At 43.3% G+C, this 18,027-nt stretch overlaps 2 protein-coding genes across 4 annotated transcripts; both read right to left on the bottom strand.

The window, feature by feature from the left end:
* Positions 1–1,311: 1,311 nt before the first annotated feature.
* On the bottom strand, positions 1,312–14,256 carry LOC106563184 (V-type proton ATPase 116 kDa subunit a2). 2 transcript variants are annotated; one of them, XM_014128496.2, is made up of 20 exons: positions 13,688–14,256; positions 12,654–12,732; positions 11,718–11,818; positions 11,113–11,250; positions 10,416–10,510; positions 10,189–10,315; positions 9,998–10,080; positions 9,772–9,865; positions 9,396–9,608; positions 8,885–9,035; positions 8,525–8,664; positions 8,251–8,408; positions 7,254–7,344; positions 4,161–4,279; positions 3,833–4,043; positions 3,573–3,692; positions 3,356–3,475; positions 3,127–3,244; positions 2,827–2,998; positions 1,312–2,590 (listed from the first exon to the last, which is right to left on the bottom strand). In XM_014128496.2, exons 1-20 carry the CDS (start codon positions 13,802–13,804, stop codon positions 2,488–2,490), a joined length of 2,550 nt encoding a protein of 849 aa, XP_013983971.1. In that variant the 5' UTR covers positions 13,805–14,256; the 3' UTR covers positions 1,312–2,487. The 2 variants fall into 2 exon arrangements, with proteins under 2 accessions (XP_013983971.1, XP_045545972.1); XM_045690016.1 differs by having other exon boundaries at positions 3,341–3,475.
* A 1,147-nt stretch (positions 14,257–15,403) lies between these two features.
* Positions 15,404–17,835, bottom strand: nfkbil1 (nuclear factor of kappa light polypeptide gene enhancer in B-cells inhibitor-like 1). Of its 2 annotated transcripts, none has more exons than XM_014128495.2 (4): positions 17,179–17,835; positions 16,977–17,089; positions 16,669–16,780; positions 15,404–16,576 (listed from the first exon to the last, which is right to left on the bottom strand). In XM_014128495.2, exons 1-4 carry the CDS (start codon positions 17,450–17,452, stop codon positions 15,990–15,992), a joined length of 1,086 nt encoding a protein of 361 aa, XP_013983970.2. In that variant the 5' UTR covers positions 17,453–17,835; the 3' UTR covers positions 15,404–15,989. The 2 variants fall into 2 exon arrangements, with proteins under 2 accessions (XP_013983970.2, XP_013983969.2); XM_014128494.2 differs by having other exon boundaries at positions 15,404–16,579; positions 17,179–17,826.
* Between the last annotated feature and the right edge of the window lie 192 nt (positions 17,836–18,027).

Genomic DNA, 18,027 nt, shown 5'->3' on the forward strand with positions numbered 1-18,027 from the left:
CGCTCATCAAACCTCTAACCTGTCATCACTAGTTACCACAGCCACAAAGTCATAACCCTTCCCATTTCTACCGTTTCTTCTTCTTCTTCTTTGATATTATGGCGGTCCGCAAACAAATGTTATAGGTGCATGCCGCCACCTATTGTACTGGTTGTGTTTCAGCCTACTATTCTGTAGTATGAATTCATTACACTTTGTGAAAATATATGTGGTATTTCATAGTTTTGATGTCTTCACTATTATTCTACAATGGAGAAAATAGTCAAATAAAATAAAAACCCTGGAATGTGTAGGTGTGTCCAAACTTTTGACTGGTACTGAATATATTTTGCCCTACCAACTAACACTGCACCCATTACAACCTCACCACTATTCCATTCATCTTCTTAAAATCTGATTTTAAACCTAAACCTAACCTCAATCCTAACCTGTTTTCATGAATTTTTACAATATAGCCAATTTTCACTTTGTGGCTGTGGTAACTAGTTGAAACCCTGGGGACTGGACAGTCAAAGGTAGTCTATTATATTGACAAGATAGTCAAGTGACTGCTCCAACAATGGAAATAGATGTCCTCAAAGATGTAAGATTAGGTGGGACCATTCTAGCCAATGAGAGGGCAGATACGCATGTGAACAACAGGCCATAGAGATAGAGGACTCATCTTTGTATCTGTGCCATTATGCTGTCTGTGACAGCATGGACAGCACCATTGAGGCTATCTTTATTTTAAAGTAGTACATTATCTTCTTCATTGGCTGATTTCTCCCAACTCATAGGAATCTTCACTCAGTTGACTACTTTAAAATGGCGGAATCCCTCAATGGCAATGTTCTTGCTAAAATGGGTTATATCCATGATGAATCTTCTATCTAGCTCTATGCCAACAGGCACAACTCTGATATTACGTTTTTTTTCCTTTCAAAGTTGAGAAATGCCACGTGCGTCCACTTATATCAGTGCATTCCTAACATCCAAACCATTACAAAACGTATATTCAATCAAATAACCCTCAGATGGCAAATTGGCAATTACATTTTTGGTTGACCAAATTTGACACTCTCATTGACCGCCATACAAAAATTCCTAATTTTGTAGGCTTATTTTCGTGGGCTGAGTAAAACTTCTCGCTTCACCTCTTCCTCTCTGACATACTTCAGTAAAAGTGTGAATGGACATGGCATCAATCTGAAGAAAACTTTAATCCACACAGGAACTTGTAAGTCAGCTACCTGGAATAGCTATTGTATCCATGTCATATTAAATTAGATATATTTACAAGATCTAGAAAATGTAATTGGTTAGTCTGTATTCATGGTATTGAGCATTAACTCTTTATTTGCTGGCATTTGTGCATCACATCCAAAAACTAGGTCTTAAAAAGGATTAAGATCCTAACTTCTTAAAAAGACATAAATAAATACATGTAGCTAAATGACATGAATCATGATGATACCAGTAATCCATTTACCAACTAGCAAATAAATTGCACCTCCCTTCACTACAGACACAATCCAGATGGATCAAACAGTCTATGGTCAGAGTCCAATTCATGTCTACAAAAATTATAATTTGAGCTTCAAGTCAACTTCAGTGGATGTCCTTAACCACCAACATTTAAACAAATATTTCAAGCCTGTGCAATTTGTCTTGGTGTAAGTATCTCCTAACATTTGGCATCATCAGAGTAATAGTTATCAGTGAAAATGCTGACTTTTATTGTACAATCATTTCTGCATTGTTCTTTGAAAAGTGCTCTGTGGCAATGTCCTCTGCAAAAATTAATAATTGAGCTGTCATCTTTTATCCTCCCCGAAATGCCCCAAGGAGTGTATAATGGCAAAACCGGAGGAACATATGTTCTACAAGTTTACAGTTCATTAGACAATACTATTTCTTCAGAGTTGTATTCATGTGGATAAGCACTGTGAAAAACTGCACAATTAGCAGCCATGGTATTCACATTTGTCATTATCGGGTAGAAATTGTTATGGCACTAGAAATCAGGATATTTGATAAGACCTCCAGTCCTTTATGTTTTGAATCTCTATATTTGTTTATTCTTCTGTACTTTAAAGTTGCCTCAGATGAATATGAGTCAAGTAATAAATTAGCTTTAAAAAAACACTATAATTTTCTACAAAAAGCAAATAAAATGCTCAGAGCCACCAAATTGGCTTAAAGTGACCACTACATGAGATGCATCAATTCCTCCAGAATATTACAAAGTACATATCAACAGACCTAGATGAAAAGTTTTGAATCACACTGAATTGAGGTTAGCTGGATATGGACGCAATGATGATGTAAGGAAGTCAGTGCAGCCAATAGTGTCAAAAGTCATATGCTGAAAGACTTTGCTACAAGTCATCCCACCACTGCTCTGCAGTTTCTCCTCTTCATCAGTGTGCCATCTTGCTCTAACTCAGAGCATCCTTCCTGGTACATGTTTTCCTATTCAAATCCAGTGAATCTGGTTGTCGCTGGTCACAGTAAACCGTCCTGCTCAAAGACTGAGGGCAGGGCAGAGAAGTCGAAGGGCGCAAACTTGATACCCGTCCCATGATAGAACTTATTCTGGAACTCCACCCTACAAAGGAGAGCATTCACATATGTAAATAACCAGTATGAATGCATGCGTGAATAAATGACTGAGTGAATAATTAGAAGAGAGTTAAAGATGAAACAAAGTATACCAAGTAGGAGACCACTGGGGAATGAGAGAGTATGTGAGAGTGGATGAGTGATTAACAGAGAGTGATTGCTGAATGACTGAATGACTCATTCAGTAAGGCATCACTTAGTTAAGTATAAAGACCGACTCACCAGTGCAGCCGGAGGGCATGGAGGAAGGCTGAGAGCCCTTCCATGACCAGCAGGATGGACACAGTGAGCACAGCGAACAGGCTGAACACTGGTACCAGAAACAGCACCCCCAGTCTGGAGGTCATCCTCAGGCCCAGACGCATCACCATGGCCCACAGCACCTCGGAAAGCTCTGACAAACACATAGATGGACACACAGTAAGAGGGAGATTTATGAATCAATATCTGAACATGGAGACAGTAATTGATAGTAATTGCCCCCCTGTGGCCTTTTAAATGTGTACTGAGTATGATACTTACGAGCATGGGCCAAACTGAGGGCCCAGAGACGTAGGTAAGACGCCGTGTTGGAGATGCAGCCCAGGCAATACTCTATGGTGTGGATGGCCTGGTGCAGGAACACATCCCCAAAGTCAAACTGAAAGATGTACAACACATTGACTAGATAGAAAGGCAACAGTGATGACTGAAATCCAACTGCTCTTACTCAAATGTTTATATGAGATGTATGTACAGTTGCGGTTTTGACCTCCTTAGGCTGGGTGTCCCTGCTGGTCATGAGGTCATCAAATCCCTCTTCCTCATCATCAGCGTAAGCTGGTGCTTGGGACATATCATCCTCACTCACACGACGAACTCTCTCATAACCCTAAAATACAGACAACAGACATTAAAATGCACATATATTATTCACTAAAAACACATGGGTAACAAACTCATGACACGACTCTTTCCACCATACTCACCCTGCGCAATCGCAGGCTCTTCCCTCCACGGTGCAGCCAGTAGAGGTAGACAGGTTTTCCTAACAGCAGCACAGGCACAGACAGCAGAGCCACCACCACCAGGAAGACCTGCAGCCCAGTCTGTGGAGCAAAATACACAGGGTCAAACACAGATGGACAGAGATGGTCAAAAGAGACATTCAGAGATTCAGATAGAGATGCTGAAAATACCCAGAGTCAGGGGGGACACTCTGAATCATGACTCCGTCACTAACACCCACCTGTCCGGGGTAGAGAGGGGTGTTGTCCCCTCCCTGCATTAGGAACATGTTGATGAAGTGGATGAGGATGCTGGGGGCCAGGCGGGAGTCACGTGCACCAAACGCCAGCCACTTGTAGATGATCATGAAGACCAGGTAGCCAAAGAGACAGAGCAGGAACAGCAACTCAGGGAGGAACAGCAGGGAGATGTTGAACCTCTGTTTGAAGTGCCTGGATAAATGGAAGAGAAGGGGAAGAGCGAATTTATATAAATGTAGAGGAACTCTTTCTGATGTTTTGTATTCCACAGCAGTGACTACTGTTAGGAACCACTAACTGGTCACTCACAGATGGTTGAATACACTGAGCACCACCCCAAAGCTCATGTGCACGACCCCTATGATGACGGACATCTTCATCTTGTAGGAGTTCAGGAAAGACAGACGATTCACTGCCATGTTCCATATCTGTTGGTGTGATACAAAGAATGACATGAACATAATATCAGACAATATCAATACCTGTGTCATGTTTACCCCGCTCCCCCCTCTGGCACTCAACGTCACCGGTCTACTAACCACGGGTCCTGGCAACCCATCATTACATCACCTGGCAACCATCATTACGCACACCTGCGCCTCATCTTTAGGCACACCTGGACTTCATCACTTCCCTAATTTCTCCACATTTAATTAGCACTCTGTTATTGTTACCCATCAGGCGGTATTGTTTCTGTGTTCATGTTCAGACGCTACGCTTGTTCGTGTATTCACTTCATGTTCATTCATATTAAACTCACCGACTGCACCTGCTTCCTGACTCCCTGTGTCTTCGTTACAGAATACTGCCTCCTAAAATGGAAGCAGCAGCCAACCAGAGACATCTCCAAGATGGTCGACGAACAGGGAGACCTACTTCACTAATACCACAACCAGCTGGCGCAACCGGGGACTGCGATGGATGAGGTCCTCAACGTCTAGATCTTCCTCGAGGCGTCACCTCCAACGAGCGGAGGATCCTCTACCATGAGTCGAGCAAGCACCTCAGCCCATTCAGCAGTCCGGCCAGGTCAGCAATATCCGTTTGTCCCTCCTGGACAAATATGACGGCGCTCCATCCAAATGCCGTGGCTTCTTCCTCCAGTGCTCCCACTATTTTTCTCATCAGATGGGAGCCCCTACCACTGAGAGTTCCAATGTTGCCACGGTTACCGGAGGGCAGAGAGGGGGGTAAGCGCCTACTCCAACTACTGCAGGATGGCCAGACTGCTGCAAAGTACACCCTCAACTTCCATACAGTGGCAGCATCCAGTGGCTGGAATGAGCCAGCGCGCCGCACCTTATTAAGAAGAGGATTGTGTGAAGAGGTCCAGGCGGAGTTAGCATGCCGATACAACACCCTCTCGCACTCATCACGATGGCCATCCGTCTGGATATTTAACCTTCCCATCGCCTCTCTCCCTCCTTCGTTAACCATTCTGATTCAGAGCCACACGCCTCCCCGCGGCTGAGCAACACTGTTGGAGACAGCTGTGGCTCTGTCCCTATTATGGTCAGGAGGGGCACCAGCTTCAACGGTGTCCACTACTTCCCAACCCGGGATCCACTAAAGCAGAGGGAAGGCCCCGTGATCATCCATCTCCTGGGGTAGGCGTGAGTCATCACTTTCCGCCAAACCCTTTTTAGTATTGATTTCACTAGCTGGCTGTCCCTCGTGTGTTGTTTCTACACCTCTAGTGGACTCCGGTGCCCGCGGGGAATTTCATTGACCAGGCCTTTGCCTCCTCTCTGAACAACCTCATACCTGCTCTCCTCTCCAGTTCAAGCACTGTATAATCAACCACTGGGCTCTGGGACAATCACACACATCACAACGCCACTCACCATCACGTGGAACCCCTGTACCAAGAAAGCCTTCCCTTCCTCATCGAGGCACCTGTTCACAGTCATCCTCGGCCTCCCGTGGCTCCAATGCCACGACCCCACCATCTCCTGGTCGACGATGGAGATAACTGTTTTTTTTACAAAACTGGATCTCTGGAGTGTCTACAATTTGATCCGCATCTGGGAGGGGGATGAATGGAAGACGGCCTTCAGCACAATGTTTTGGCACTACGAGTACTTGGTGACGCCTTATGGATTAGCCAATGCTCCGTTGGTGTTCCAGGCATTCGTGAACGAGGTGTTCAGGGACATGCTTGGGCATCAGGTGGTCGTGTATATCGACGACATCCTGATCTACTCGGCCACCTTGGAGGATCACATCGCCCACGTCCGGGTAGTCCTGGGACACCTCCTTGAACTACATGTACGTCAAAGCGGAGAAGTGCCAGTTCCATCAGACCGCTGTCTCTTTCCTGGGATACTGGATCAGCCCGCAGGGAGTGGTTATGGAGGAAAGAAAGGTTGGGTCATGGCCAGTCCAAACCACCATAAAGGGGCTACAACAGTTTTTGGGGTTTACCAACTTCTACCGCCTCTTCATTAACTTCAGCTCCATCGCCTCACCTCTCTCCTCAAGGGTGGTCCCCGTAAGTTGTGGAGTCCTGCAGCCGATGAGGCCTTCCGCCTACTGAAGGGGAGTTTCACCTCCGCCCCGTTGCTGAAACACCCAGATCCTACGCTGCCCTTCGTGGTGGGCGTGGGGTCTGTCCTGTCACAACATCAAGGTAACCCACAAAAGTTGTATCCATGTGCATATTACTCTAAAAACTATCTCCTGCAGAGAGGAAATATGATGTCGGTGACCAGAGCTCCTGGCGGCGAAGTTGACACTATCGGAGTGGAGGCACTGACTGCTGGGCGCAAAGGACCCATTTCTCATCCTCACCGACCATCAGAACCTAGAGTACATACGGACAGCGACGCAGCTGAACCCGCGTCAAGTAAGGTGGGCCCTTTTCTTCACTGGCTTCAACTTCACTCTGTCATGCCGCCCAGGAGAGGTTCCTGTCCTGAGTGCGCCCATCATTCCACTCTCCTGAATCATTGCCCCTGTGCTTTGGGATGAAGATGTGGACATCCGCCAGGCTCTGGTGGGGGAACCCACACCTACTACCTGCCCTCCGGAGCGGGTAAGGGATCCCTGTTGACCTGGGCGCACACATCCCTTGTCGCTGGACACCTAGGTATCACCCACACCATTCAATCCATCTCCGCTAAGTACTGGTGGCCCACCTCTCACCCTCTTTTCACTTTTCCCTCCTCAGGCCGGTGGTTGCTGATGCTGTGTTTCTGTGTTCATGTTCAGACGCTACTCTTGTTTGTGTATTCACTTTATGTTAATTCGTATTAAACTCACTGACTGCACCTTCTTCCTGACTCCCTGCGTCTTCGTTACAATCTGGATATTTGGGATCAGTGAAAGGCACAAGAAACAGTATGATTGTGTGTAGCACCTGAAACTATTTATTTGTGTCTGTCTGCATGTATGTATACTCACAGGATCAATGCCAAAAGGGTATGGTCCAACGAAGACACCACTGACATTAGGATCAAGGATGAGCAAAGTATTTGTTTGGAGTGTTTCATTTCTGGAATAAAAGGTGAAGATGAGTACAATAACCTCAGCCAGTTACTGCTAAATGAAAACTACACATTTACATCTACACTACCGTTCAAAAGTTTGCGGTCACTTAGAAATGTCTTTGTCCATTAAAATAACATCAAATTCATCAGAAATACAGGGTAGACATTGTTTGTTATAAATGACTATTGTAGCTGGCAACTGAATTTTAAAAACATTTTTAATTAAGGAATATCTACCAGCCTCAATGTCAACAACAAAGAGGCAACTCCGGGATGCTGGCCTCCTAGGCAGTGTTCCAGTGTCGGTGTTCTTTTGCCCATCTTAATCTTTTCTTTTTATTGGCCAGTCTGAGATATGGCTTTTTCTTTGCAACTTTGCAATTCTGCCTAGAAGGCCAGCATCCCGGAGTCGCCTCTTCACTGTTGACGTTGAGACTGGTGTTTTGCGGGTACTATTTAATGAAGCTGCCAGTTGAGGACTTGTGAGGTGTCTGTTTCTCGAACTAGACTAATGTACTTGTCCTCTTGCTCAGTTGTGCACCGGGGACTCCCATTCCTCTTTCTATTCTGGTTAGAGACAGTTTGCGCTGTTCTGTGAAGGGAGTAGTACACAGCATTGTACGAGATCTTCAGTTTCTTAGCAATTTCTCGCATGGAATAGCCTTAATTTCTCAGAACAAGAATAGACTGAGTTTCAGAAGAAAGTTCTTTGTTTCTAGCCATTTTGAGCCTGTAATCTAACCCACAAATGCTGATGCTCCAGATACTCAACTAGTCTAAAGGCCAGTTTTGTGCTTTTCTTTCAAAAACAAGGACATTTCTAAGTGACCCCAAACTTTTGAACAGTAGTGTACACTGACAAAGAGGTATGCGTGTACTGTGCATGTTTTTGTGTGTTAGCTTAGACTCACGTCCACTGCTGATCTGTGAACATAGCCCTAACACTCCAGCCTGAGCCAAATATGTTGAGTGACTTGGAGAAGCAGTCATTGTAGATCAGCCCCGTGTACACAGAGAAAAGGCCCATCATTAGTATGATATAACGTCCCTCGAAGAACATTGTCCAGATCTGAGGACAACACATAAACCAATATTAATGGAAATCTATCAATTTACGCAACAAAATCAAGATGACCACAAAAATGCTGTTGAATGTGATAGAAATTTCCCTTTCAACATTCTTACCTCATTATCAGAGCGCTTGCGCTTGTGGCTCTTCTCTGTCAGCACCATCCACAGGGCAAAGCATGCCATGACCATGCCGTGACCAAGGTCCCCAAACATGACCGCAAACAAGAACGGGAAGGTAATGATGGTGTAGGGGGCTGCCAATCAGAGATAAACATGATCAGTGTGGACAACTTTGCTGGCCTTCATTCAGTCCTATGTAACTTTGCTCAACCTGACCAGTCTGCATTACATGAAGTGGTTAGTCGTACTTCTAATGCTATAAAAGTGCTCAGCTGAGCTTGCCTAAATATTGTGTCTGACGTGTTCCAAACTAGCTTACCTGTAGGTGTGTCTGTAAACTGTATTTGTACTCACCTGGACTAACCTCCCTGTAGTCTCCAACCCCATAAGCCTCTACGATACTCTGAAAGCCAGAGGTGAACTTGTTTGTTCTCAAGAGCGTAGGCGGAGTGTCGTTGCTTGGGATTCGATTTACAAAGGATGGTACAGTGGCGTCACCTTTTCTCTGATAAGGGAAAAATCCATGTATTACATGTATACACTACTGCCAGATTTGACTAAACAAACTATCTGTAGCAGGTTAGCATTTATTGGAATGACTCATGTACTGGAGGCAGCTCTGCAGAGTGGTGACAATCTGGCACAGCCACAGTCATAAAATCTGATTTTAAACCTAACCTTAACCACACTGAACCCTAATGCCTAACCATAACTTTAAATTAAGACCAAAAAGCACATTTTTGTTTTCATTAATTTTTACAATATGGCCAATCTAGTGTGGAAATCGATCAGGACAAGACTCAATCCCAATAAACGTCGACATGCGTATCTGTAGGACTACAGTATCCTCAACAGCCTCACTCACCGAGCCTTCCTCCAACGCCCCCCGAAGGTTGGTCAGGTCATTGACAGGGCACCACACCTCAGCTATGAGACACTTGTTGGTGACGTCAAAGCTACACAGGTTGAGGATGTGGTAGATGGCCTTCATCTTCTTCACCTGCACTACCCAGGTGAAGGCTGACTCTGAGGCCTTCTGCAGTACCTGCCTCAGGTACTCCTCAGTGCGGTGGAGCACCTGGTGAAGCCAGGGGACATTTACAAGATGTTGCACGTTCAAGCATTTGCATGTAGTCTTGTTACTAGTGTTAATGCAAATCATCTAGACATCCTCTGTCATACATTGTTTGGGCTTTGCCTCAACATGACATAGACATAAAAAAACAGAGACATATACATACATTGTTTAAGTCCTGGATGCGTGTCCTTAGGCTGTCCATCACATCTGCCCTCTCCTCGTCGTTCTCAGGGTGGGGGTAAAGGTGACAGTGGTAACTAGAAGAAAATAATTAAAAATACAATTGTGGCCTGATACAGATCAATGACAGACAGGCTTGTCAGATGATGCAGATCTGATGCTGATAATGGATGATTTTGTCTGTTTTGTGATGGCAAAAGTATACTTACCAATCACAGATCTTCTGGACCTTCTGTCCAATCTGGTCTCCCCAGAATGAGATGAGGAACACCACATTTGTGCTGATCTCACCCTGAAAGGGACACACAAACAACACGTATATTATTCCTCTTATTATGACATTAATTGATATGGTGGACATAGCAATACGGATTTCAGGAATCTATCTATTTCTACTCACCGTGTCCAGGTCAGCGAGGCTCTCGCCCAGCTCTGCATAGCTGAGGATAGTGTAGCCCTTACACACCCTCCACAACATGCGCTCAAAGGCCTCCACCTTCACCCGGTGGATTAGACCTGACACAAACCTACAGCCAAGAAGAATACTTTACTATTCAGGACTCAAGCTGATTCTGAATTCTGATTAGCTACACATAATGGGAGTGTCTATTTCTCTGTTAAACTCACCCCAGCTTCGCTCCCAGTCTCTGCATACCAGTGCAGCCTGCAGAGTCTGACTCAATGGATTGGAACTCTTCATACTGGGGGCCAAGGGCCTCATGCTGCATACAAGGAAAGGCCAGGTTAGCATTATCAACACACAAACACCAGTAGCCTAGATTTAATTTAAAAAATGGATAATTCTTTAAAAAATTGGTAATGATTAAATAAAATGGTATTTAAGTACTTTTTAAATGTTAATTTACTAGTTTATAGATAGTTTGTAAATCTGTACTAGCAAATCTGTACTAGCAAAGTTATTACATAATGATTGAACTTCATTGCTACACCTATTTTCAAGTGTAGCCTATAATCTGCAAGCCAAAAACCATGCATCATAGGCTGTGGAATCATATGACCAAATGACATAGTGTTCATTGTTCAAAGTCAGGTGACATTCATGCGCGTGGTGTGACCGTATCATGTCAGCACGGTCTCTGCTTCACCCTGTCTTATTCCAGGTTATGGGAACTCACATGGAGAGGATAGCAAGAGCCAAAATATGGTGTCACTGTCAACAAACAAATGCGTCTGGGAGGGCAATAGAGCAAAGGGTGAGTCTGATAAGAGTATGTGTTACTTAAATGGCATGAGGTAGTTATGAGGCAAGGTCATGTGATAGTAGAGTGTATGGTGTAAATAGACATGATAACCTGGCACTAACCCGGGAGCGGCTGTGTACGAAGGTGCGCGTGATCCTCAGCATGTGCGTGTACTCAGTCAGCTCCAGAAGATTCCGCTGCAGCTTCTCTTTGTTCCTGGCCACCTCACTAAGCTCCACCTCCAGCCTCTGGAGCTGCTCCTGGGGGACCACAACAGACAGACCACACACGGTCAACTCCCCTTGACCACAGCAGACAGACCACACACGGTCAACTCCCCTTGACCACAGCAGACAGACCACACACGGTCAACTCCCCTTGACCACAGCAGACAGACCACACATGGTCAACTCCCCTTGACCACAGCAGACAGACCACACACGGTCAACTCCCCTTGACCACAGCAGACAGACCACACACGGTCAACTCCTCTTGACCACAGCAGACAGACCACACACGGTCAACTCCTCTTGACCACAGCAATCATATGGGAATCATTTCCCCTCAACCATTATTAACACAAAATCAATACCCTAAACTCTGCTCGATACTATCTTGAAACATTTACCAACTCAGCGATTCAACCTAAACACAGTGCACTCAATGGCAGTGCCCATCACCACATCACTCACTTGTTTTTACATGACATACAGCATCTCAGACCTACCATGATCTCAAGGACATGTTTGGGGGGAGGGGCGACTGGACAGATTTCGTCATCTTCTGGCACGGCAATATTTGACTTTCGGATTTCCCTCAAAAGGTACCCTGTCCAAAGAAAAAAAAAGTGAAAAATAGTTATTGTTTAATCAGTTAAACAAACACTGACTGAGCACATAAGAACACACAATCATTATGGGAATCTGTTGAAACATCCACAATTAGAAAACCCAGACATGTTTGATCAAAACATAAAGAGGCCTTGCTAAAAATATTTGTGGAGGAACAACTGAGATCTATATCTAGCACAAAGCTAGTCTTTCACAGCAAAAAATATATATCATTAGCTGATAATACATTATCCTGCTGTTGTCATCACTATATTTAGCATGACTTGTAATTCAATCCGACTGCATGGCTGTTAGCAAAAGCAATCTGTCATTCTGTAGAGTAGACCAGAGCCTGATCAAACCCCACCAGTAAATCAAACATATTTTATTTATTTATTTTATTTCACCTTTATTTAACCAGGTAGGCAAGTTGAGAACAAGTTCTCATTTACAATTGCGACCTGGCCAAGATAAAGCAAAGCAGTTCGACAACATACAAAAACATAGAGTTACACATGGAGTAAAACAACATACAATCAATGATACAGTAGACAAAAAACAAGACTATATACAATGTGAGAAAATGATGTGAGATAAGGGAGGTAAAGGCAAAAAAGGCCATGGTGGCAAAGTAAATAAAGTATAGCAAGTAAAACACTGGAATGGTAGATTTATAATTTGAAGAAAGTTCAAAGTTAAAATATAAATAATATGGTGCAAAGGAGCAAAATAATAAATAAAATAAATAAATACAGTAGGGGAAGAGGTAGTAGTTTGGGCTAAATGGTATGGTGGTAGTAGTCCTGCTTTAGTGTCCATCTCAGTGACCTCACCTAGAATTCTCTCCATCTCCTCGCATCTCTTGATTTCGCTGACGAAACGGCGCTGGAACGAGTTGACACTGGGGTTGAGCTGAAAGCAGAGATGCACAGTAGGTGACAGTGCCAGGTGGACCAATGCTCACACCATGGAATTCATCAAATAGATGCCTTTCCAGTCCATTGTTTTCTATTCTGCAGAATGTATCACTCAAATATCAACATTTAATTTTGAAAGATCGAAATCCATTGCTTTTAAAATCTAGGCCAGGTCAGTTCAATTAGACTAAACAAACCATGTAACCAAGGTACCTGGGTAAGATGTTTTTGGAGCCCCCTGAATCTAGTCAGACCATACAGCTGCATTGAGACCTCCATCAATACTACCAGCCAATCACAGAATATGGGGAACAACGATATGTCATCCAATTAGGATTTTAATGGTTTGCTTAATCAGCTTGTGCTACTTCTTCGACAAATAATTGGTCAATAAGTATCACATTAACTGGACTGATAGACACACGTAGGATGAATGATGATAGACAGACACATGTAGGATGAATGATGATAGACAGACACATGTAGGATGAATGATGATAGACAGACACATGTAGGATGAATGATGATAGACAGACACATGTAGGATGAATGATGATAGACAGACACATGTAGGATGAATGATGATAGACAGACACATGTAGGATGAATGATGATAGACAGACACATGTAGGATGAATGATGATAGACAGACACATGTAGGATGAATGATGATAGACAGACACATGTAGGATGAATGATGATAGACAGACACATTTAGGATTAATGATGGGTGCACTGGCAGTCTTGTAACACACACATAGATGCAGACAGACAGAGACACACACACACACACACACACACACACACACACACAGAAAACAAGAAAATATTTGGTCCAGATATAATTGACAACGGACAGGCACTGAGCAGGCCTAACTGATATACACTTGTGCTGGTATTATTGCATTGCAAGTCTGTACATAGGCTCGACAGACAGGTGGTGTACTTACATCTCGAAACTCGACCAGACCCATTTCTCCCAGCTCACTTATGCAATCGTATGCAGAACCGGACTGCAGAAACAACTGCACCAAACACATCTCCTCACTTCGGAACACCGAGCCCATCTTATCTGCCACCGGCACCTTGCTGACGAAATCTCCGGCCTAGGCCTATTAATTTACACTACGTGAACTGTAGCAGTTGCCTAGTTGCTTGCGTTCAATAAATCATAACAACGCGAAAACACAACTCTGTCGGTTTCTACTATGCCACGTTTCGCAATAACGTTTCCGAAAACTAATACATCGTATCGAGTATGAGCTCTCTCAATTTTGCTAAATTACTCTGCCTGGTGACAATGGCTGTCTTAGTTATTTCATCGATAATAACACTCGAGCGCTTAGATCCTGAGGTCGCCTAAATTATGAGAAAACAAAGAATTCACTATAACCCACCCGAACCCTTCTATCGCTTTGCACCTATTTTATCGAGCGAGCCACATACTACGCGTCATCCTGTACCTTTAATAGCTGTCGCTATCACAACGAATCAACTCTATCCCCGTCGCAATGCTGGGCAAGACTGCTCATTATGCAAAACAAAAATATATATATATATATATATATATATATATATATATATATATATATCAGTCATGCCCTAAGATAATATCCAAAATTATACATATAAATAAAAAGTACAAGTTAAACTGTGGGTAAATATAAATACAGCCTTGATCCCAGTACATCGGCCACCTATAGCGACAGATTGCGCCTGGTTGCCAGATATTTTTCATCAGCACTGATCTTTAGATTTTATATAGGACGTTAGTTTTAAAAGTTATTCTTACAAGTGTATAAAGGTAGGGTATAGACTACTACACCCACAGTCTATACACTCAAATATGACCACATTTTGATTGCCAAATTACTAATACGCAAATACCACGTTATTCTCGATAAAGCTTATGAGCCCTTGTGGCAAGAGAGAAATAAACACATCCATTAGGCCTCCTGGTACAGTCAATATATTTTTCTATAACATTTCCAAAAACACGGAGAATTGTAGATTAATTCCCATTTTAATGTGTATTAGTCTATATTTACTTCTCAAGAAATTGTCACTTTTCTGATAGCCTGTATGGATAACTAATACATCGGGACTAATAAGCAGCATAGCTACAATATGGACCTATTCTGGCAACCAAGGCATCCTATGATTTATTAAATTCCATCATTCAAATTCGGGCCGACCATCTGCCCTTTCTTAGTCTGTGTAGGTTTGTAGATGATTTTAGGTGGGGGTAGAGTCATAAATATTATCCACTAGTTTATAATTTTAAATCAAGTCAAGTGTATTTCAAACTGTTTACTGTGATGTTTTTTTTTTCGGAACCCACTTTGATCTCATCAGCACTTTGCCTTCATGACCAGATTAGAGGGTAGAGTGTAATTGTTCAGTTCGTCACCACCCCAATCCTTAACCCAAATAGCATAATCTATCCAGTTGGGTAACATGTTGAATGAGGCTGACAGGATTTCTGACATCATAGTAACAAGTGTCTTATGAGTTAAACAAAAATAATCTGCACGTTTACCATGACATGATCATTTAATTGATGCTCGTAGCAATTACAAAAAAAAGTGTTTACTAAGTGCTTACTAAATAGTGGTATTGGATGTTTCATCTTGCTTTAAAAAAATAATAATTTTGCACACACAGGCTTTACACAACTTGTTTCAACATTTATTTGTGGGTACAAATTTTCTCAGTTCTGACACTGTAAATCAGTGATAAAAAAAAAATGAAGGTTGATGTCCAGTGTCCATCAATGATCCCTAACTTGGCATCACTTTTGGCAAGAATGGATAAATGTTGCACAAAGGTGTGCATAAAGATTAACGGCGATTTGCTGCCAAATGTGCTTCTGCCAAGTATTGATTCAAGCAATAGTTAAGAAATTAAGAAATCACAGGTTATTTGTTTTAATCAATTGGAGAAATTAAAACTCATGGTATGAATACTTTCACAAGGCACTGTAAACATCTATTTTCTCCAGCAATATCATCTCTTACACAAAGTCCTATACTAGTGCCAAGAAGTACACAGTCAGAGAAAAATGTCATTCACTTAACATATCAGAAGCTTAGCCAAGTTTATCCAATAAATTAGGTGCTTCAAGTGGAGATTTGTTTTGACAGGTCAAAACAACTGACCTCCACTGGAAAGAACTGCCCTGCATACACAGGACCAGCCGTGGCTAAATGACAGACTGTTCAACATCTCAGAAGCCCTTTTCCAGTCTAACTGTCACCTGAGGCTCTGAGCCAGTCTATTGAGCTCCTGTGAGAGAGCAGTGACAGTGTCCAGGATCCTCTGCTTGTCTCCATCCTCCAGCCGGGCCCCACAGCGCTGGGCAAACCTATCTGGGTGCCAAACGGCCTGCTGGCGCCGGAGAAGTTTACGGAACACTGCAACATCTTTCTTGTCTGCGCCATGCAACATCACCTCCACCATCTCCTCCACTGAACCCTTCGGTGCCGGCCAGGGTATGTCCCCATAACTCAGCTTTGTGGTGACTGCTGCTGCACTGTCAGTGCTGAAGGTAGCTGCACATCGCTCTTCATAGCGCTGCTTTTTCCCCTGACGTGTCTCCTCCTCTTTTCGTGCAGCACGCGCCAGGTACTCTTCATGCTCCCTTTGTAGCCTCTCATGCAGCTCTCTGTTAGCCCGCTCCTCCTCCTCTGCCTCTTTCTTTCCTTTCTTCCTCTTCCCATGATAGCCTGAGGATGCCAGTCTTTGAGCTTCTGCGTGCCGTTTTGTGACATACTCTTGTCTAATTCTATCTGCCCAGTCTTGAAAGTCCTCCTCATCGGTATCCTCCTCAAATAAATAATCTGCTGTAAGAGAGAAAAAAAAGAAGAAAAGACAAATGGACAATGATCTAAATCAAATCAGATTATTCAGGAGTACAATCTTGCCACCGTACCATCATATTGTCCAAAGGTTTCAAAGAACTCATCCTGGCATTCCCCAAAAAGCTTCTCTTGCCACTCTTTCTCTGCATCTTTTTCTTTAGAAGTGTTTCCCTTCGGTGCAGTCTTTTGGAGAAAAGAAAGAATCAGTGCTCAGGGATGTACAGTACACACAATACAACCATACCCCTAGCCTCATATTTACCAGACTGGTTACCAAATGTAAGTGTGGAAGACTTCTGGATGGTTGTACGAGGTTATGTCCCAGCACTCTCCTAAAACACATATTAGCAACTCATACATATGGCTGAGACATTCATACCTTCTCAAATTTCATCCATTGCAGTAGGTCATGAGGTGTAATTCCTGCATTATTTGGTGCAACCATGGCTTCTGGGCAACTCTTTTGAAGGGGCACTACGAGGTCATCATATACTGGATAAAAAAGAAGAACAAGGTTAAGGCATGTTTTTATTATTCTACATATTTTTGTTGTTTAGTAGCCAATATTGGCAGTCCATTACCTATTTTGCCATGTTTCAGAGCCTTGTTAGCAGCAATGTGTAAAGGCGTGTCCCCTTTTTTGTCTTTCAAAAGGATGTCGGCTCCATTTTTCAACAAAAGCCGGAGGATGGCGTCATCACCAAGCGAGCAGGCCAGGTGCAGGGGAGTCCTGCGCTTTTTCCCCTGGGAGAAGTTGACGTCAAGGTCGGAGTGTTTCCGCAAGTATGACTTCAGCTTCATTAAATTGCCCTCTTCCACGTATCTTATCATCTTTTTCTGTGTACGAGTCACCATGACTTGCCTCCGTATGGTGATTTACTGTAATCTGCTATAACAACAATAGCTAGTAGTTTGCTAATTCAGCTACCCAAATTAGCTAGTCAACAACAAAAATAATAGTTAGCTATAGCTTGTCATAAAATACCAAAAATGGATGGCGTAATCCTATTACCCGTCTTTGGTGCATAAAGGCTTTTGCCAATTGATTAAACCAATGTCAATGGCTCGCATCCCCCAATAGTTGGCTAGTTTGCCGATTAACTGATGCTTGTAACCTCGACCAAATTTGAGGTAGCACGGACAAATAACAATGTAACACAAAGTCAATATCATGGGAAAATCTCAACTCGATTTCTTGCGTCCTCAAAATCCATTGGATAATAAAGCCAAAGATCCCGTCTCCCTGACCTTCTCTTCCAATGGGGGTTGAGAAAGACGCGAGGAGGATTCAATTGAGGTTCCTCCAATGTCCTATCGTTAACTCCCCCTGTATATTTCTTCCGAGTCATTCAGTTCCGGGTAGGTTGTAATTCTGTATTTAATCACTAAGTGGCGGTATACTGCTATAATCAAAACGTTAAATTACTGAC

Source organism: Salmo salar, chromosome ssa11 (assembly GCF_905237065.1).
Source record: "Salmo salar chromosome ssa11, Ssal_v3.1, whole genome shotgun sequence".
Classification (NCBI taxonomy): domain Eukaryota; kingdom Metazoa; phylum Chordata; class Actinopteri; order Salmoniformes; family Salmonidae; genus Salmo; species Salmo salar.

Bases quoted from the DNA above. Each gene is read 5' to 3' on its own strand.
- LOC106563184 (XM_045690016.1), bottom strand. From the start codon at position 13,804: ATGGGCTCGGTGTTCCGAAGTGAGGAGATGTGTTTGGTGCAGTTGTTT. The intron at 9,036-9,395 runs GTGAGTGAGGCT...TTCCCTTATCAG, and splicing joins GGGCGTTGGAGGAAGGCTCG to AGAAAAGGTGACGCCACTGT. The intron at 2,999-3,126 runs GTAAGTATCATA...TGTGTTTGTCAG, and splicing joins CCTCAGTTTGGCCCATGCTC to AGCTTTCCGAGGTGCTGTGG.
- nfkbil1 (XM_014128494.2), bottom strand. From the start codon at position 17,452: ATGGTGACTCGTACACAGAAAAAGATGATAAGATACGTGGAAGAGGGC. The intron at 17,090-17,178 runs GTAATGGACTGC...TTTTTTATCCAG, and splicing joins TCTGAAACATGGCAAAATAG to TATATGATGACCTCGTAGTG. The intron at 16,580-16,668 runs GTACGGTGGCAA...TCTCTCTTACAG, and splicing joins AACCTTTGGACAATATGATG to CAGATTATTTATTTGAGGAG.